The sequence below is a fragment of the Micromys minutus genome (assembly GCF_963924665.1).
Source record: "Micromys minutus genome assembly, chromosome: 2".
Taxonomy (NCBI): Eukaryota; Metazoa; Chordata; class Mammalia; order Rodentia; family Muridae; genus Micromys; species Micromys minutus.
Window position 1 is genome coordinate 51055417 of NC_137971.1, and position 18490 is coordinate 51073906.

Sequence of the window (18490 nt, forward strand, 5' to 3'; positions counted from 1 at the left end):
CACCTACTGTGTGTACATAAGGCCTTTACAATAAATAATGCTCTAGAAGACCTTAGTGATATCACATACCCCCCCCCCCATTTCCTATTCTTTTGAAACAAGCTGATCTCAAACTTACTACACAGCCAAGACTGACGTTCAACTCCTCACCTGCCTGCCTCTACCTCCCAAGTGCTGGGATTATCGTAGTGCCCTACCATGGGGTTTTACACACCCCATCTTATAGGTATCACAACAGAGTCTGAGGTGGGATAAGTGGCTGGACTAGGGTCATGGGTTATCAGACCTGCACTTTCAGGGCTCAGAAGTTCCCTAGCATGCCCCTGTAAGAAAGTGCATCAGCATTGAATCCCGGTTCCCAGTAACTGAGTTACCCAAGGTGGATGGCTTATGTGGCCTGGAGCTGGCTTTCTAATGCTGTCATGGGACTGCAAATCAAACTGGCCTCAGGCAGTGTTAGTAATTAAATGAAGTGACACATGAAGAGAAACTGGATGTAGGGAGCACCCAATTGGTACTCCTGGATGCATGTAGGGAGCACTCAATTGGTAGGGAGCACTAAATTGATACTTCTTAAAGATCCTCCCAAGACATTCTATGGGGGTGGGGTGTTTCACGCCCAGGGAATAGGGTATACCTTTTGCTGTCTCCTTCCACGTGGGAATCTTCTTCAGCTTAATGAAATCCTTGCAGAAGTAATGTTCCTCCCTCTGCTTGTCACTCAGGCCCTTCAGAAAGGCTGCAGGGGCAGGACAGACAAGATTGGTCAGACCAGTCCCTTGATCCTGAGGACTCATGCTGAGTCCAAGGGTATAATCCTTCCTTCCAGCCATGCTTCCTGAGGCAGACTCCACAACATTTGGTCCTGCTGTCTTTGTTCAAGAAGGGAAATTGAAGTCCCAGGGAGACCAGGGACTGACCTGCTCAGCCATTGAGAACCCAGTTTAGAACTCAACCTGGCCACTTCCTGGTACCTAACCATCTCTCTAGACATTTATTTGTATGGGGATAAGATGCCCCTTGGAGAACAATTGCAAACTTGAACACACTAAGCCAGGCAGGCTGGTGACTTGGTTCCTTGTCAGCCAGTGTCACTAGCTGTAAGACAAAGATCCTCAAATATAGACTCTGCCATATCTAGTGCCTAGTGTTAGCATCCTCCCCGCACTGGCTAGGGTTTCTATGCAGCCTGTAAGCAAATGCTCCCATTTTCATAGATGAGGCAGCGGGCACTTGGGAGGCAGCCTGAGGTCACTCAGATGGTGAGAAAGGACCCAGGCTCCCACATACTCACAGACACTGAATGTGCCAAGATGGTCCCCCTGCCCTGTCAGACCTTCCCTTGCCACCAGGATAGGGCATCTCGGTAACAGCTTAGTCCAGCTCATGGCTCACAGGCTCCCCCTGCTGGCACAAGGCTAACTATACACTTAGGCTCAGCCCAACCAAGGTCCCTCAAACACAGATGAGCAGAATGCAGTGCCTGCCCTCACCATCACCAGAGAGGGAACAACACACAGCAAAAGTCACATGAGTGAACACAAATGGCATCAGAACACGGGTAGGAGTTCAGTCTGGGAATGTAGACCAGCTGGTAGAAAGTTTACACAACGCCCTGGGTTCCAACCCTGTTGTAGGTGAGACTCAGCTCAAACCTAAGAGCATGACCTGACCCAAGCTGACCCTTGGAATACACACCCCATTTCCAAACCTAACTATGCCCCCACCCATTGACCGGCAATTTACCAGTCCGTTCCTCAAACGCCCTGGTGATTCTCTGCCTTCGGCCTTTCTGCTCTACCTGGAATGACAGACAGTTTTCTTCTCCTTACCCTCTCCGTTTCCTCCTCTGCTTTCCACCAAGAACCTTGAGAGTCTGCCTTGGCTTACGTACATTCCTCCCTGAAACTTGGCTAATAAGATTCATGTAAGGAGCTCCCTGTTCACCAGTGCACACTGTGTGCGAGCATCCATGGGTGACTCAGTGAAGAGTGAGGACTGAGCCATCAGTCATCCAGGCTGAGGACCTGCCTGACAAAGCACCGAGGCAAGTGGCAGCATCTGGGGGTCATGTGGAGGGAAGCTGGAACAGCCTGAGCAGAGAGGGAAGGGGGAACACAGAGGGGCGGAGAAAAGCCACATGGTGCTTTCATTCCTCGTTAGCTCCAATTACACTCAAGGGCAAGTCTGAGCCTCAGATTTCTTCTCTAGGTCAGAGACAAGGTCTACTAAGATCAAGACCCTGTGTGTGGGCCGAGAGCACTGGTTCAATGGTAATGTGCTTAGCTAGCATGCCTGAGTCCTAGGTTCAATCACCAGTTACAGCTTTCGAAAAAGCAAGTGGGACTGCAATGTGGCCCCCTTGTAGCACCACAGGCTCCTCCGGGAGAGGGGTGCCCAATGGCACAAGATCTGGGAGGAGAAAGCCTTTCTCAGATCAGGAGCAGAGCACCTTTAGCCATTGTTTAGCGCCTTGAACTAGTTACCGTGTGCTATCATAACCAACGACACCCCGAACCTTGGCACAATCAAGTGTGGATGCTTCCAGCTGGCTAGACCTGGATCTGGCACCAGGAAGCCGTGGTGACACCGCCCAACTGCTTGCCAGCCACTGTATACCAGCTACAGGCACGGCTGATGTGGTCAGCCTGGAACCAGCCCTGGTACCACAAATGAGTCCCACTGCCCAAGAAAACCTACATCCCTAACAGACACATCTGACAAATGCCACCCCTCAGAAGAGAGACAGAATGATCTAGGCCTCATCACACCCAGGTGACAGAAACCTGGGGTGGGTCTGTCCTTCTCCATGACCTTGGTGGTTTGAGTGGCCACGGTTCACAAGGCCTACTTGCCCCAATGGAGTCCAAACAGAGCACTGTTCCCCAGAAACTGCACCCTGTCTCTGCCACCAACCACTACCCAGTCTCAGAATCATTTGTCAGTCTATCCCTGTCAGCACCCAGGCCTAAAGACGCAACTTCAAAAGGCCAACACGAGCCAGGTATGGTAGCTGTTATCCCAGCATTTGTCAGGTAGAAACAGAAAGATCAGGAATCCAAGGCCAGCCTGGGCTACATTAGACACAAATAAAAGGCCAGTACAGCAGTACTGTGTGCCCATCTCCAAACAGGGCCCTGGCAGGTTCCTGAGGTGTTGGATGCCACACAGCCTGAGACGTTTCTCTGCCCCGAGGCCTAAGTATTGTTCTTCAGCTCAGTTCCATCTCTCAGGGTCACACCCCCCCAGGCCTGCTCTGCCACACACAGGAGTCACTGTCTGCCTCCTTCCATCGAGTTATATGTAAACTTAAAGCACAAGTGGGTTTTATTTTATTTTATTTTTTTATAAAAGATGTAAAACACGCATTTTCATTTTTGAAGAGGCAAAGAGTATTTTTCATGGCTCACTGAGACAGGTGTTGTAAAAAGATGTTCGCAGTAAATTTTGATGGGGAAGCCTGACCCCAGACTAAGCTTCCAGAGGCTTGTGGGCACAAAAGCTGGGCAGGAGGAAGCAAACTCTGCCAGAGCCATAAAGCGTGCCAGGCAAACGGGAATTCAATGATGTGTTTTAAGAAGTATCTTTATGGCACTTTGCAAGATGTCGTTCAGAGAGATGAGACAGGCTGGGGGGGGCTGAGTCTGCAGAACACCAGCTGGGCGCAGCTGATAAGGTTGTGCACCTGAACACAGTAGTGTTCGGCTTCTGTGACATTAATCACCTGTGCCCACTGGCCCCTGGGAGCAGTGACTCATCCAAGCCTATGGCACAAGCATTGGGGAACAGAGTCTGAAGCCCACTGCTGCTCTGGACCTGCCTCCATACACTGGGGTGGGCCATGGCTGTATCCCAACATGGAAGAGAGGCCCTCACCCCTAATTCTCAGGTGTGCCTGGACAGTATGGTGGCTCAGCAGTTCCATCAGAGACACTGAGATGAGGTCCCCCAGGTCCTTGAGGAGTCCTGGCTACTGCAGCAGTATTTGCAGCTGAAGCGTTAGGATCATACCATAAACTACCAGTGGGAGAGAATGCAGACCGGTCTGTCAAGCCCAGCCAGAGGGGATAGGAGCCTGGGAAGAGATGAGCAAGGGGACAATTTATAGGTGGCACTCTAATGTGACCCCAGCACTGCAGCAGGAGCTATTGGTCCCATTTCATAGATGAGAAAATAGAGGCTTGGGGAGCATGCAACAGTGATCCTGGGACTTGCTGGATTCTGAGAGCACCAATATTCCTTCTCTTTTCAGTACAGTTCTAGCCCAGAATGAAACAAGAAGTCAAAGTTCCTGATAGCCCTGGCTAAATCCCCTCAAGCCAAATGCCTTTCACTGTGAATATTTCCAGTCTTCTGTTTTTTGGGGTTTTTTTTTGTTTTTTTTTTTTTTTTTTTTTTTTGAGACTGGGTTTCTCTGTGTAGCCCTGACTTTCCTGGAACTCACTCTGTAAACCAGGCTGGCCTCAAACTCACAGATTAAGCTTTAAATCTGAACACCCACACAGGCTCAGGTCCCATTTTAAAGGCTTGGTCTGGAGGTGGGAGTTGGCTGGCAGGACCAGGCGCTGGTCATTGAGGGTTAGGCCTTAGGCCTCATTCCTGCCTTGCTCCAGGTCTCTCATCTGTCACCACTCCAGCCACCATGGTCCTACTTTCCTTTTGAGATGGAGTTTTGCCATGTATCCGGGTCCTTGCTATATAGCCTATCCTGGTCTCCATCTCACGGCAACCCTCCTGCCTCAGATGTGCACCACCACGATTAGAGCAACCACGAGTCAGAATAGATCTGCCTTCTTCCGTCTTCCCTTACCTAGGATCAGTGTGGGCAGCAGCAAGCAAAAACTAAAGCTCTGAATGAGCGTGTGCCGCTGAGCAACCCCAGGACTGTACCTCAGCTGTCCTATAGGGTGAGGAGGCCCCGCCTAAGGGACCAGGAGTTTCCACACCTACCGATATTATACTTTTTCACCCTAAACTGCCTACTCCGTCAGTCTTGTGTGAGTCTGAGTGCCAGTCTTTGACAGAAAATCACCCAGGAAAGCAAGCATCTAGATTTCTAGTCCTCACCTAGATATATCCCTGAGCACACATGTCTATTAGGGATGGACATGTGTCAGAATGGTCTGAGGAACCTAATGCACAGGAAACCCAAATGCCCGTCTGCAGAGGAATGGATGTCCAAACTGTAAAGATGGACTACTACACAGAGGCGAAGAGGCATAAGCTGTCATAATGTCTTCATGGGGACCACGGAGTGGGAGCCAGGCCAGCCGGGGCTATAGAGAACAACCTTGATTAGTGTTCTGTTTTCAGACACAGGGACTCACTATGTAGCCCTAGGGCTGGCACAGAACTCACTTTGTGGACCAGAATGACCTGGAGCTTACAGAGGTTTACCTGCCTCTGCCAAGCAAGTGCAGGGACTACAGGCGTGTGGCACCGACCCTAGTCTTTTTTCTTGTTCTTTACAAAAAAACAGAGTCTTTGAAGCAGGTAGATCTCTGAGTTTGAGGCCAGCCTGGTCTACATAACAAGGTTCAGGACATCCAGGACTATATAGAGACTCTCATTAAATAAATTAATTAATTAATTAAAAGGAAGACTTAGACCAGACCACCCCACATTTCCATGCTCAGAGCCTGCTGTCCCAAGTCATGGAGGCTTGGAGTATCCGCTCCCACACACTAGGTAACTGAAACTCGAGAGGTCTTGTCTCACCACCCAGCCTCGGTCACCAGCGTCTCGAGACTGCATTTGGTCACAATGGGATCACCTCCTCCAAATCTAGCCCTATCTCCTGGACCCAGAATGCCCTTCCCCAGCTGGTTGCTTTACCTCCAGTCCCTAATAAGTTACCTTTGACCTTCCCAGTCCCAGCCACCACTTTCCTAGTGCACAGAGGACTATGTTACCATGGTGTTTCTCCACTAGATAGACTGTTGCCTGCTGAATCCTACAGCTGGCCCCAATAGGGCATGAGGTGAAAGTTTATTGAATGAGGGCCTAGGAGACAGATGGCTTAGTGGGTGGGTAAACACACCTGCAATGTAAGCCTGGGAATTTGATCCCCAGGACCCACGCAAAAGCCTAAAAGCCAGACACAGCACTGGCCTCCATAATCCCAATAAACCCACTGGAAATGGCAAGCAGAGATCAGCCTCTCCAGAGCCTCAAGGACCAGCTCACCTCACTCACACAGACCCAGCTTGGCACAGAGGGGAGAAAACAGCATCAGCTCTGCAGTTGAGGAACTTCTAGTCCCATCAGCTTTCCCAGGTTGGTTTTCAGGGTCACTGAGGGGAGAAGGATTAGAATCTAGAAACAGAGGCAGACCCCACACTAGGCGTGGTACTGCCCCATCTCCCTGGGTTGCTGCTTTCCATGGTAAGCAAGACTGTAAGGAGGAACGCTAACACCCTCTGCTGGGATTCTGGACTAGCCCCAAAACTCCCGGCCAAGGTTGAAGGAATGGCAAGTTCTCATTGCTCCCAAAGAGGACCAAGTGCTTGGGATCCTGCGCAAACTTGAGTTCTCTTTTCTAAAAAGGAACCAATCTGAGGTTACCTTCAACCCTGCTTGATCCAGATGGCCCAGCCCCCATGGTCACGCCCAGCAGCAGCCCAGCCAATGGCCTTAGCCGCTCTTTGGGAGGAGGATCCGCCCAGAGTTATAAGCGAAGGACTGACATGAAAGGCAGGGGCAGCTGGACTGCCACTCAGGGCTATTTGGGACTCTGCATTCCAGTTAGAGACTAGGTTGTCCAGGATCCGTGGCCCCTTCCTAGTATGCCCATTCAGGAGAAATACTTTCATTCTTAGGGGAGTCAGTGATTCTCACCAGCCCACGCCTGATGTCAGTCTGCTCTCCAAGTTCTATGAGCCCAGTCCATCAAGAAGGGGCAGAGTGCTGGCAAGGAGCCAGAAGCCAGCAGGAGGGCAAAACGGGCACCTACCATATTCCCAGATAGGCCGACACCCGAGCTGCCACTCTTAGGGCTTATCTGACCCTACGTGATAGGCCAAGCTTCCACACTTTGCCTTTGCACACTCCCAGCCTGACCTTGGGGAAGTAGACTCTGGCCCTGGACCTCAGTTTTCCTCCTGTGCATGCATGGAGGAAGGTGGCAGGTCACAGAGGATCTCGTGGGAGATGGGGGAAGGGGTTGCCTAGGGACCATTGCTGAGGTAAAGCCGCCTTCCCCATTCGTTTAGTCAAGGGGTAACCTGGTGTAGGAACTGGGCATGGACGTGGGCTGAAGGGGTTCCCAAGTGTCTCAGGTGCTCGTGGAGTGCCGTTCGGCCGGGGAGACCCACGCCCTGCTCTCACACTTACATTTGGCCTCTTTCCAGTCGGTGGAGGTGCTCAGGTCCACCTTCGCAGCCATGGCCAGGGGGGCCCAGGTGCGCACCCAGGCTCCACGTCCCGCCGCCCCCCACGCCCCAACTCCCGCTGAGAACCACGCGCAGTAGCCGTGCTTGCCCAGCGCCACCAGGGGACCGCACGCACTGCCACGGGGCCGCGGGCCACCGGCCGAGCGGCCGGGCCAGGGGCGCGGGGAGACCAGCAGCTGCCCCGCCACGCGCAGCTGTGCCAGGCGGCCGAACACTTGGCTCTGCAGCGACATGAGCAGGCGGTTCCGGACGGCTCCCCGCCCACTCGGACTCTATTTACGGTGCTCGGGAGAGTCGCGCTCAGTCCCTTATTTACTCTGGGACAAGGGTGGCGCGTGCCAGCCCGTGGCGACCTGCTTAGAGACCGCGGGCGGTGCGCCGCTGGGCACCCTGGAACTTGTAGTCCTGGTCGGGCCCACTGCGCCCACGCACTCGTACACACACGTGCGCACCCAGCCTGTCTGTCTTCCCGAGTGTGGCTGCAGCCAACTTTCGGAAGCTCGGTGACTCGGCAAGGGACTCCGCGCCTGGGTTTTTCTGCCTAATTTCGCGCCTGGGTCTTTCCGCCTAGTTGCCGTGACTCAAAACTCAACTCCGTCCCTATCGAGTGTTTTGCAGGCATAGAGAGACCTGGACTTGTATTAGCGCCTTACACATCACCTAGCTCTGCGTCTGGTCCACACTCTGGTTCCAACCTGCCAAGGGGAGGTGATAGGTGCGGAGGACCTGTGTGTCAGGTTGGGGCGACTTCTCCCTAGCCCAGATGACCTCCCTAAAGCTCCAAGGGCCAAGCGGCGCTTACATTATTTCACAGTAGCTAGGAAGGCATTAGTGGGATTTGAAAGAAACCTAGGTGTCAAACCGGCGTGGTGGAGCATACTTATAATCCCAGCATTCGGGAGGGTGAGGGCGGGGGATCCTAGGAAAGTTTATGGTCAGCCTGACTTACAGGGTAGCCACATAGCAAGACCCAAGACCCTGTTTCAGTTAATAAGTTAGTCTAACAATATTAAAGAGAGAGATAGAGACACACAGAGAATATGAATCTGGGTGTATAGCAACACTCAGTGAACTAAGTAGGATCCCTTTTTTTTCCCCCTTCTCGAATTTCTTAATGATATATGCCCGTAACCCTAACATTCCAGAGGCAGAGAGGATGATCAGGAGTTCCAGGTTAGCCACTACTTCATACTCAGTTCCACACCAGCCTAGCCTACTTGAGAGCTGGTTACCAAGGCTAGCCAGTGAGACCCTACTTTTTATTTCAAAAGAAAGAGGGGAGAGGGGGTGGGCTTTAAATCCTGGGGCTGGAGAGATGATGACTCAGCAATCAGGAGCCCTGGCTGCTGTTCCAGAGGACCAGAGTTCTAGTTCCAGTGCCCACATGGTGGCTCAAAACCATCTGTAACTCCAGTTCCAAGGGATGCCACGCCCTCTTCTGGCCTGGTAAGACACCAGGCACAGAAATGGTGCACAGTTCCTGGAAAACAAAACAAAAAGCAGAGAGAGCAAAGTGAATGACCCTCCTACTGAAACCTCACCACAAACCTGGCAGCATAAACAATGCAGATTTCTCATCTTAAATTCTGTGAGACAATCCCGTGTGAGTCACCAGAATTACATGCCTCTGGCTTCATTCCTTCCTGGAAGCTCCAAGGGAGCTTCTCCCAGAATTTTCCAGTGGCCAGAGGTCACATGGCCCTTCCTGTAGTTCCTTCCTGCAGCCTGACAATGGCCCAGGCTTCTCAGTCTTTCATGTGGTGAGGACTTGGCTCTCTAGTTCTCCATCTACCATTTTCCGGGCTTGGTAACACTGGCCCAATCAGTATCCAGGAAAAAGTCAGTACTTGCCCAGTCAGCTGGTTTACAGCCTCCGTTTCCCTTTGCCAGGGGCTATATTCCCAAGTTCCAGAGGTTTAGGATGTGAACAGCTTGAAGGGCCCTCAGTTTGCTGTCCATCCTTCTGGCTCTGGGAAAGACAAGGACCCACCCAAAAGACATTTTGACCCCTAAGGGGAAGGCTGCTTTCTACTCATGGCCTGAAATCCATGTCCTTGGGGCTTAGCCCCTGGAACTCTGAGTAAACCAGAACCCTGCTGCCCAGTGCACTATAGATACAGTCTTTCTTTCCCCCCCTTAATTGAAAATAGATAGTTTTTCAGTTGGGGATGGTGACATACATTTTAATCCCAGCACACAGAAGGCAGAGGCAGGCAGACCAGTGCAAGCCTGGTCTACAGAACAAGTCCAGGACAGCCTGGGCTACAGATAACCCTGTCTTAAAAACCCATCGCCCCCCCCCAAAAGATATTTTTCATACAATATATTCTTATTATATTTCCCTTTCTCCTCCCTTTCTCCAACTTCTTGCAGATCCTTGCTGACTCTCTACACGCCCATATCCACACCCTCTCTCTTTCTCTCAGAATACAAACAGGCATCTAAAAATAATAAAATAAAACCAAACCAAAAGAGAATAGAGACAAGGAAACAAACGGCTAGGAAAAAGAGCCAAAGAAAACACACAAGAAGCTCATATAGATGCAGAGATGCTCACATTCTCAAACAGAGATCCCATAAACTCCCAGAAAGGGTATCCGTAAGGAAGAAAAAGAAAGATAAATAAGGTTAATGCTGAGGCAAAGCATTATGAGACAAGGAACCTCCTAAAATGTTGGTGAGTTTGTCTTATGTTGGTAGTCTAGTGTGGAGCCCAGCAGTGCCTTATAATGAGACTCCATTGGAGAAAAGCAGGTTTTCCCTTTCACGCAGTACTGGAGGTAGCGTCTAAGCTGGGGGTTGGGCACTTGGGTTCATTTCCCCCCTCAGTGCTGGGACCCCATCTGGCCCAGAGTCCTGTAGGCTCTATGCTACTGAAACCTCTATTGACCAAGCCAGCTAAGTCAAGCAACCAGGTCTCCAGGGAGGGAGTGAGAATTGAAAAGAAAAAGACAATTAGACAACATTAAAATGTGACTCCAGCCAGTGCTGAGACTGAAGCAGCTTTATTTTCTTCCCAGCCTGCGTTTATACCATTCTAAGTACAGGCAAAGAATAAGGCCAGTTCTATGTCAAGGAACAAATAAGCAAGGCAATAAACAAAGTCCCATGATCACTGTTTCTAGGGAGTTTATCCGGACGTCCCAGATTAAAGAAAAGCCACACTCCACTGCAGAGTTTACCTTGAGCTATGTATTGGCCCAAAAGTAAATATTCTTATCTGAGCCTATTTCCCCCGTCCTAGACCAAAGTCGAATTCCTGCCGGAGCTTACTTCCTTATCCTAGCCCAATGTCAAATTCCTGAAGCAGCCCCAAAAGCTCGGCACAGTTTATCTTGTGTTGCCATAGGGTCTCAAGTAGCTCAGATGGCTTCCAAGTGGATGTTTAGCAGAGAATGGCCTTGAACTCTGGTCTTCCTGCCTCACTTCTACTGCTGAGATACCAGGTGTGAACTCCACAGCAGATTTAAGTCGTACTTAGAGTGGAGCCCAAGGTTTTCTTCGAGGTAGGCAAATACTCTACTGAACTACACTCCTAATTCCTGGCCTGGAACTCTCTGTAGAGATAGTCAAGGATGATTTGAACCCATGGCCCTCCTGCCTCTACCTCCCAGATACTGGGATTAGGGAAATAGCTATCTTTAGGAGGAGGAGAAGCAGAGGCATGGAAGTTTCTGGAATACTGAGCACTCCAGCAGGGCTAAAGTGGAGGGTGTTGTCTGCTGAGGATTAAGTATTGGAAAGAGGTTTTTGTGCATAGAGTACTTCCTATGTTTAAATTAATGCTGTTTATTAAAATGTAGACATCTAAAAGGAAGTAGGTTTCCTTAAAACTAAGTGCATCTTGCAAAGCTAGTTTTCTACTTATAAATCCACCAATATTTATAAAAATAAGAACAATTGCTTCACTATTCTTTGATTAATATTTAATTAACTCATAAATTCTGCAGATTCTTGTCTTCTAAAAATGAATGCCAATTATAAACATAGGTAATTAAATTCCCTAATAGATTTTTTGAAAACTACATTTCACTGAGTTGAAATGTAGTAGATTAAAGCACATTTTGATCCCAACACAAGGAAGCAGAGGTAGGTGAATCTCTGTGGATTTTTGGCCTTCCTGGTCTACAGAGCAAGTTTTAGGATGGCCAAGGACACCCATGTTGTGTGACAAAACCTTTCTTGGGGAGATGGCACACACAGGACTGCTCAGTCCACATAGGGAGCTCACAATAAAACTAAAATACAGATAAATGCAACTTTTAATCATGAGTTTTATTGGTTATATTGCAGAAATATGGGTGAAGGGTTACTTACAGGAGCAGAAAGATTCAAAGACAGTTGAATCATCAAAGCCCATCCAGTGTGGTTGAGAGTTCACAAATGCTAGAACCTAAGCCACTAAGCCAACCCTCTAACCCCTGGATTGCTTATTTTCATCCAAAGAACAGAATTCTTCTTTAGTAAATAAAATTGTAGGGTGACTTGGAAGCACTATGCAGGTTTGCTGGATGCTAAGATAAAAATTTCAAAAGGTCAGAGGCACTGTGCATGGTGCCGTACACCTGTAATCCTGGCTCTAGGGGGTAGAGACAGGAGGATCCAAAGCTCAGAGTCATCACTGGCTACGTAGTGAGTGTGAGGCCAGCCAGGGGTATGTATAGTCCTACATCAGCAATAGTTAAATAAGCCCCATAAGATGGTGGAGCAGGTAAAAGCTCTTGTCACAAAAACCTGACAATTTAAATCCAATTCCAAAAACACACAGTGGTAGAAAAGAAGCAAAAATTTGATCTCCTTATATATGCTCTGTAACACACATACTCACACACACATCATACATCAGATGTGAAAATAACAAATAAGAAAATAAGAAATTAAATGGCCAGAGACAGATGTAGTAGCTCACACCTGTAACCCCAGCACTTGGGAGATGGAAGCTGAAGGGTTAGAAGTTGGAGGCCAGCCTCAGCCACAAGAGATACTGTCTCAAAGACTGTTATGAAACCTGGTGAGGTGGGACCTTTAATACCTGCATTTGGGAGACAGAGGCAAGTTTCAGACCAGCCAATGATACCTACCTTGTCTCAAAAAAAAAAAAAAAAAAAAACTTTTTAAAAGGCCAAGGCATGGTAGAAGAGATGGCTCCGTGGTTAGGAGCACTTATGTTCCTGCAAAAGTCTTGATTTTGGTTTCTAGCACCCACATGGTTGCTCACAATCTCCTACAACTTCAGTTCAAGGGGATCTGGTGTTTTCTTCTGGTGTCCATGAGCACCAGGGACTCAAATGGTGCACAGGCATACATGCAGGTAAATACGCATGCCCATATCCCAGTGTCAGAAAATGTTATCCCAGAAACTCCTTCCTCATGCAATGGTCCCCAATTGGGAGATGGTCTGACTTCCTAACCTCTGAGGGTATTCCGAGCTCCTGTTTGTCATGGCCAAGGCGGCCAGCCTCACTTCAGTGGTCTTCTGAAGGACATAAGCCCCATCTGTCACCTACTCTGCTGCATGCCTGACAAGACAGGCTCTGGGAGCACAGGCTGGGAAACACTTTGGGAAGTTGTCCCCTCTCGCTCTGGCTGCCATTTCAGAAAGTCAGCCTAGCTTTCTCTGTTGCTATCAGAGGTAGAGGTCCCAGGTTTCCCTAGCTCATCAGACTTGCTCATGGATTGGGTGTGGGGTATAAATGAGGAGACTCAAGAAAGCTGAGCATGGTGGTTCAGGCCTGTGATCCCAGCACTAGGAATCCAAGTTCAAAGTTACTGTGGGGCTACACAGTTGAAGTTCTCCAGTTTAAAAATAATTAAACACGCATTCAGCTTCCAGTTAAAACTACTGGAATGCTAGTGGTGTTACCATGGACCACCAGCCTGGAGGACAATTATGGGACCTGATCTAAATTCCCGGAAGTGTCTGCCAGGCATGAAGGGAAGAAGTCAGGAGGCAGCTAGTCAAACAAGCCTGGGAGTTAGGAGTGCGCTTTGACATGAAACTGGGATTCTAGGAGCCATTTGAGATGGTATTTATAGGCACGAGGCTGGTAGAGACACTCAGTCCCCGTACTGCCCTCAGCTGTCTGATTAGTGATTAGATAATTACCATTGTTCTGGTCCTCCAAGCATCTGGCTTCGGGAGGGCCTGGTGCTCTGTGCAGGTTCACAGGAATGGAAGAGAACTTCCCCCTCTTTTATTTCTCCTTCAATTTTCCCAACCCATCAGGACGCTCAGCCTCTTTGCAGGAGAACTAGGAGTCAGAACCACTGAGGTTAGTGGGCCTCAAAGAACTCTGAAGAGAACCTTGTCCTTGGTGGGAGAAGGAAGCCAGAGTTATCTCAACTCCTCTCTCCAGCAGTGGAAGATCTCCCAGAATCCTCAACATCTAGCACTGTTTACCCACCACACACTGCCATTGAACGGTGGCTGTACTGGGTGGGTGTTTGCTCCACTGGAACTGTGGTCTCATGCTGAGTCCAAACTCACCCTGAACAGCAGTATTTTGGAACACAGGCCTGAGTCACTAGGACAGAAGCCTCTGTAGTGTGTGGGAGCTAACACAAGCTCACACTTCTGTGTTCAGTGGGACTTTGCTGTGACACTGGAAGCTAAAGCTTCAGAGTGTCCCAACAGTCTCCACCTAAAGGCCCACACCTTGAGTTTTTAATGTATGTGCCTGTGCATGCGTGCGTTTGCATGTGTGAGCGCATACATGGTGGTCAGAGGTCAGAGGAAGGGATCTTCAATTATTCTTTGCCTTTAAGCCTCTGTGTGTGTGTGTGCTTTCTGCATGTATGTCTGTGCACCATCTGTGTGTGTACTGCCCTAAGAGGCCAGAATAGGAGACTTGGTTTCCTTGTAGTAGATTTTTGGTCAGTTGTCAGCTCCCATGCTGGTGTTGGGAACCAGAGTCTTCTGCAATAGTACTAACTGCCCACCCACCCATTTCTTCAGTCCCTCCATTTTTAATTACTTATGTTTTTCAGGAGTGTGATACAAGGTTTCACTGTGTAGTTCCAGCTGGCCTGCAGATGTGTATAGCATGGCCAGACTCAAACTCACAGATATACCTGCCTCTGCCTTCCTGGTGCTAGATTAACAACATGCATATTCGCACACACTAACACACACAGACACACACAGAGATATACATTAACACACACATACTAAGACACACTAACACAGAGATACACACATCAACACACACATTAACACACATACTAACACACACAGATACACACATTAACACAAACACACACTAACACACACACACTGACACTTTTATTTTTTTGAGACAGAGTCTCACACTGAACCTGAGAGCTTACCCACTGAGTTTGCAAAACTGGCTGGCTAGCAAGCCCCAGATATCCTCCCAGACACCCCAGCACTAGAATTATAGATGCGTGCTTCCATAGAGTATAGTATTTGAATAAGAATTCCCCACTGTCTTATCTATTTGAATACCTGGAGTTCAGATTGGGAAGGATTAGGAGGCATACTCTTGTTGGAGGATGTTTATCACTGAGGATATGCTTTGAAATTTCAAAAGCACACACCATCCCTAGTTAGGTCTCTCTCTGCCTTATGGATCAGATGTAAGCTCCTCCCATTAATTAATCAGTTTATTTATTTATTCACTTTACATCCGGATCAGTACCCCACCTTCTGGTCCCCTCCTCACACAATCCCTTCCCTTCTCTGAGAGGGTGGTGGTCCCCCCTGAATATTCTCCCACCCTAGCACATCAAGTCTCTGCGGGGCAGGTGCATCCTCTCTCACTGAGGCTAGACAGGCAGCCCAGTTAGAGGAAGAGGATCCACAGCCCAGTTAGAGGAAGAGGATCCACAGACAGGCAACAACTTTGGGGACAGCCCCCACTTTAGTTGTTCGGGACCCAGCTGAAGACAGAGCTGCACATCTGTTCCATATGTGTGGAGGACCTAAATCTAGCATGTGTCTGTTCTTTGGCTGGTGGTTCAGTCTCTGAGAGGTCCCAGTAGTCCAGGTTAGTTGACTGTGTTGGTCTTCCTCTTCTTGTGGAGTTCCTGTTCCGGGGCCTTCAATCCTTTCCCCAACTCTTCCATAAGCCTCTGCAAGCTCCAAAGGTTTGCGTCTGTTTCAGTGAGCTGCTGGGTGGAGCCTCTCAGAGGACAGCTGTACTAGGCTCCTGCCTATAAGTATAACAGAGTACCATTAATAGTGTTAGGAATTGCTGTTTGCCCCTGGGATGAGCTCAGGTTGGGCCAGTCATTGTTTGGTCATTCCCTCAGTCTTTACTCCATCTGTGTCCCTGGACATCTTGGAGCTAGGACAAATTTTGGGTGGAGAATTTTGTGGGTGGGTTGGTGTTCTTATCACTCCATTGGGGGTCCTGCCTGGCTACAGGAGGTGGCCACCTCAAGTTCCGTATCTCCTCACTGCTAGGAGTCTCAGCTAAAGTCACTTCCATAGACTCCCGGGAACCTCCCCCAACCCAGGTCTCTGGCAGACTCTTAGCTAGTGCTCCAGCACCAGGCCTGCCTGCCTGCTCTCATGCTACCCTATGGTGGTCTTAGACTCACTCTCTGGAACTGAAGACTTCAATAAACTCTTTAGTAACTTGCCTTGATCATGGTGCCTCTTCATAGCAAGAGAAAAAGAGCTAAAAAAAAAAAAAAAAACACACACACACACACAGCTTTTCTTTTTTTAAGTTTTTGTTTTAATTGTGCATGTACATGCACACATGCAATGAATATGATCCAGTGGCTATGGAGACCAGAGGTGTGGAATCCCCTGGAGGTGGAGTTACAGATAGCCCCAAGCTGCTCTTTGTGGTGTTGAACTAGGGTCCTCTAAGGAGCTGGACACCATCCTAACTGCTGAGCCATCTGTTCAGCCCAAAAACACCCAACTTTTTACATGATTTCAAACTCAGGCCCTCAAGCCTGCATAGTAAAATTTACCAACTGAGCCATTTCCCCAGACCAATAACTAGTTTTTGTTTTTTGTAATTTTTAAAAAGTCATTTTATGTATGTGAATATATTGTCACTCTCTTCAGACACACCAGAATCCCAGTACTGATGACTATGAGCCACCATGTGGTTGCTGGGATTTGAACTCAGGACCTCTGGAAGAGAAGACAGTACTCTTAACCATTGAGCCATCTCTCCAGCCCTGTTTTTGTCATTTCTTTTTGAGGTTTTTTTTGTTGTTGTTGTTGTTTTTTGTTTTAAATGCATTGTCATAGATGGGCAAGGTGGCACATCCCTTTAATCTCAGACCTAGGAAGACAGAAGCAAGTGGGTGGGTCTCTGTGAGTTCAAGGTCAGTCTGGCCTACAAGGTGAGTTCTGGGACAGCCTGGGCTGTTGCACAGAGAAACCCTGTCTTGTAAAACCAAAAGAGAAAAGTATTGGGACTGGAGAGCTGGCTCAGTGGCTGAGAACACTGACTGCTCTTCCACAGGTCCTGAGTTCAAATCCCAGCAACCAACTGTAATGGAATCTGATGCCCTTTTCTGGTGTGTCTGAATAAAGACAGCAGCAATATACACACATTCATAAAATACATAGATTTTTTTTTTTTTTAAGTATCCTTCAGGATGTGAGTGTGGAGCATTTGTGCCCCAGTGGTCAGAAGAAAACTCTGTCCAGGGTTATGTGTGTTCTGGGAACCAAACTCAGGTTGCCTGTTGGGGGGTAAACACCTTTTATCACCTTTTCAAGCCATCCCAGCCTTGCCCTGCCCTTCCCAGCTCTCCATCCTTTCCTTTCTTCCCTTCCCTTCTTCCCTCCCCTCCTTCCCCCCTCCCCCCATTTACTCAGGCTGGCCTTGAATTCTCACCGCCCTGCCTTTTCCAACTTCCAAAATTTGGGATTGCAGTAATGTACTGTTTTTGTTGTTGTCGGTGTCTTTGTTTTTTCCAGACACGGTTTTTCAGCGTAACAGAGCTCTCTGGCTGTCTCGGAACTCACTTGTAGGCCAGGCTGGCCTACAACTCACAGTGAGCCACATCCATCCCGGAGCTGGGATTAAAGTTTCGTGCCACCATGCCCGGCTTAGTCATGCACTTTTTATACAAGACTTTTGTAATTATAAAAAAAAATTGTAACCTTTCTATTTTATTTTTGTCAAACAGAAGGCTGGAGACTCAGGGGAGAGGGCTTGTGTAGAGACAAGACCCTCTTTTAGTCTCCACTCACCCAAAAAGTATTCTTGCCACATTTGGTCCACGCCTGTAATTTCAGCACTCTCCCTCTCTCTGAAACGGTCTCACTATATAGTTCTGGTATAGATAGCTCTGGCTGTCCTGGACCTCACTATGTAGACCAGGCTAGCCTCAGAGATCCGCCTGCCTCTGCTTCCTGAGTGCTGTATGCCACCACTGCCCATTCCCTCCGATCTTAAGCGAGGCAGGAGAAAGAACTAGGAATAAGCGAACAGATAAGGGGTACCCGACTGGAGAGGGTGTGCATTGGCGCTACTGGCACAGACAGGGCACCAGAACCCAGGTTCCTTATCCAAGCCCTGTCCAGACCCCTGATGATCAGTCTCTGTTGTTTCATAAACTACACACTAAGCCTGCAATCAAAGTAGCATTTCTGCTGGCAGTGACCAAAGCTTGCAAATGAGTTCAGAAAGTGTGCCGCTCCTCTAAGGACAAGCGGCCGGTCATACGGCCGGCAAAGCGGAAGCCGGTCGTGGCCCGCAGCATTTTGGGAATATTCGGGGCCTAACAGCCGCGATGTGAGGAAGCGCGAGCCAGCACTCTCAGGCTAACGGAGAACAGCCTATAACGCTGTTAAAGCCCCGGCAACACCCGGCCAGATGCTCGACTCCCACGAACCACCAGTCGAGCACTCCCTTACAGGGCAGCTGCCTAAACCAATCAGCGCCCAGAATGGACAATTTCTCCCCACTCATCCACCCAATTGAATTTTTTCTCTGAAAGGCGGTTCCGTCTAGGAGTCCTTCAGCCCAATGAGAGTTGTGGAAATTTCCAGAAAGAACAGGACCAATGGGCGCGGCCAGGTCAGCTACAATTGACGGACTCACCAACCAATCCGTGTCGTGAAAGCCTGCTCCTCCCTCAGTTAGCCAAGCCCTGATATGGGC

General features: G+C 49.0%; 1 protein-coding gene across 2 annotated transcripts in view; it reads right to left on the minus strand.

The window, feature by feature from the left end:
* Window positions 1–7720, minus strand: part of MACROD1 (mono-ADP ribosylhydrolase 1) — a 134899-nt gene extending 127179 nt beyond the window's left edge. Inside the window, exons 1-2 of one of the 2 annotated variants that reach the window (XM_080912371.1) lie at window positions 7333–7720; window positions 638–739 (exon numbers count right to left, since the gene is read on the minus strand). In XM_080912371.1, coding sequence (XP_080768497.1) covers window positions 638–739; window positions 7333–7624 — 394 coding nt within the window. In that variant the 5' untranslated portion in view covers window positions 7625–7720. The remainder of the gene's footprint in view (window positions 1–637; window positions 740–7332) is intronic. The other variant, XM_080912370.1, reaches the window with a different exon arrangement.
* Window positions 7721–18490: the final 10770 nt, after the last annotated feature.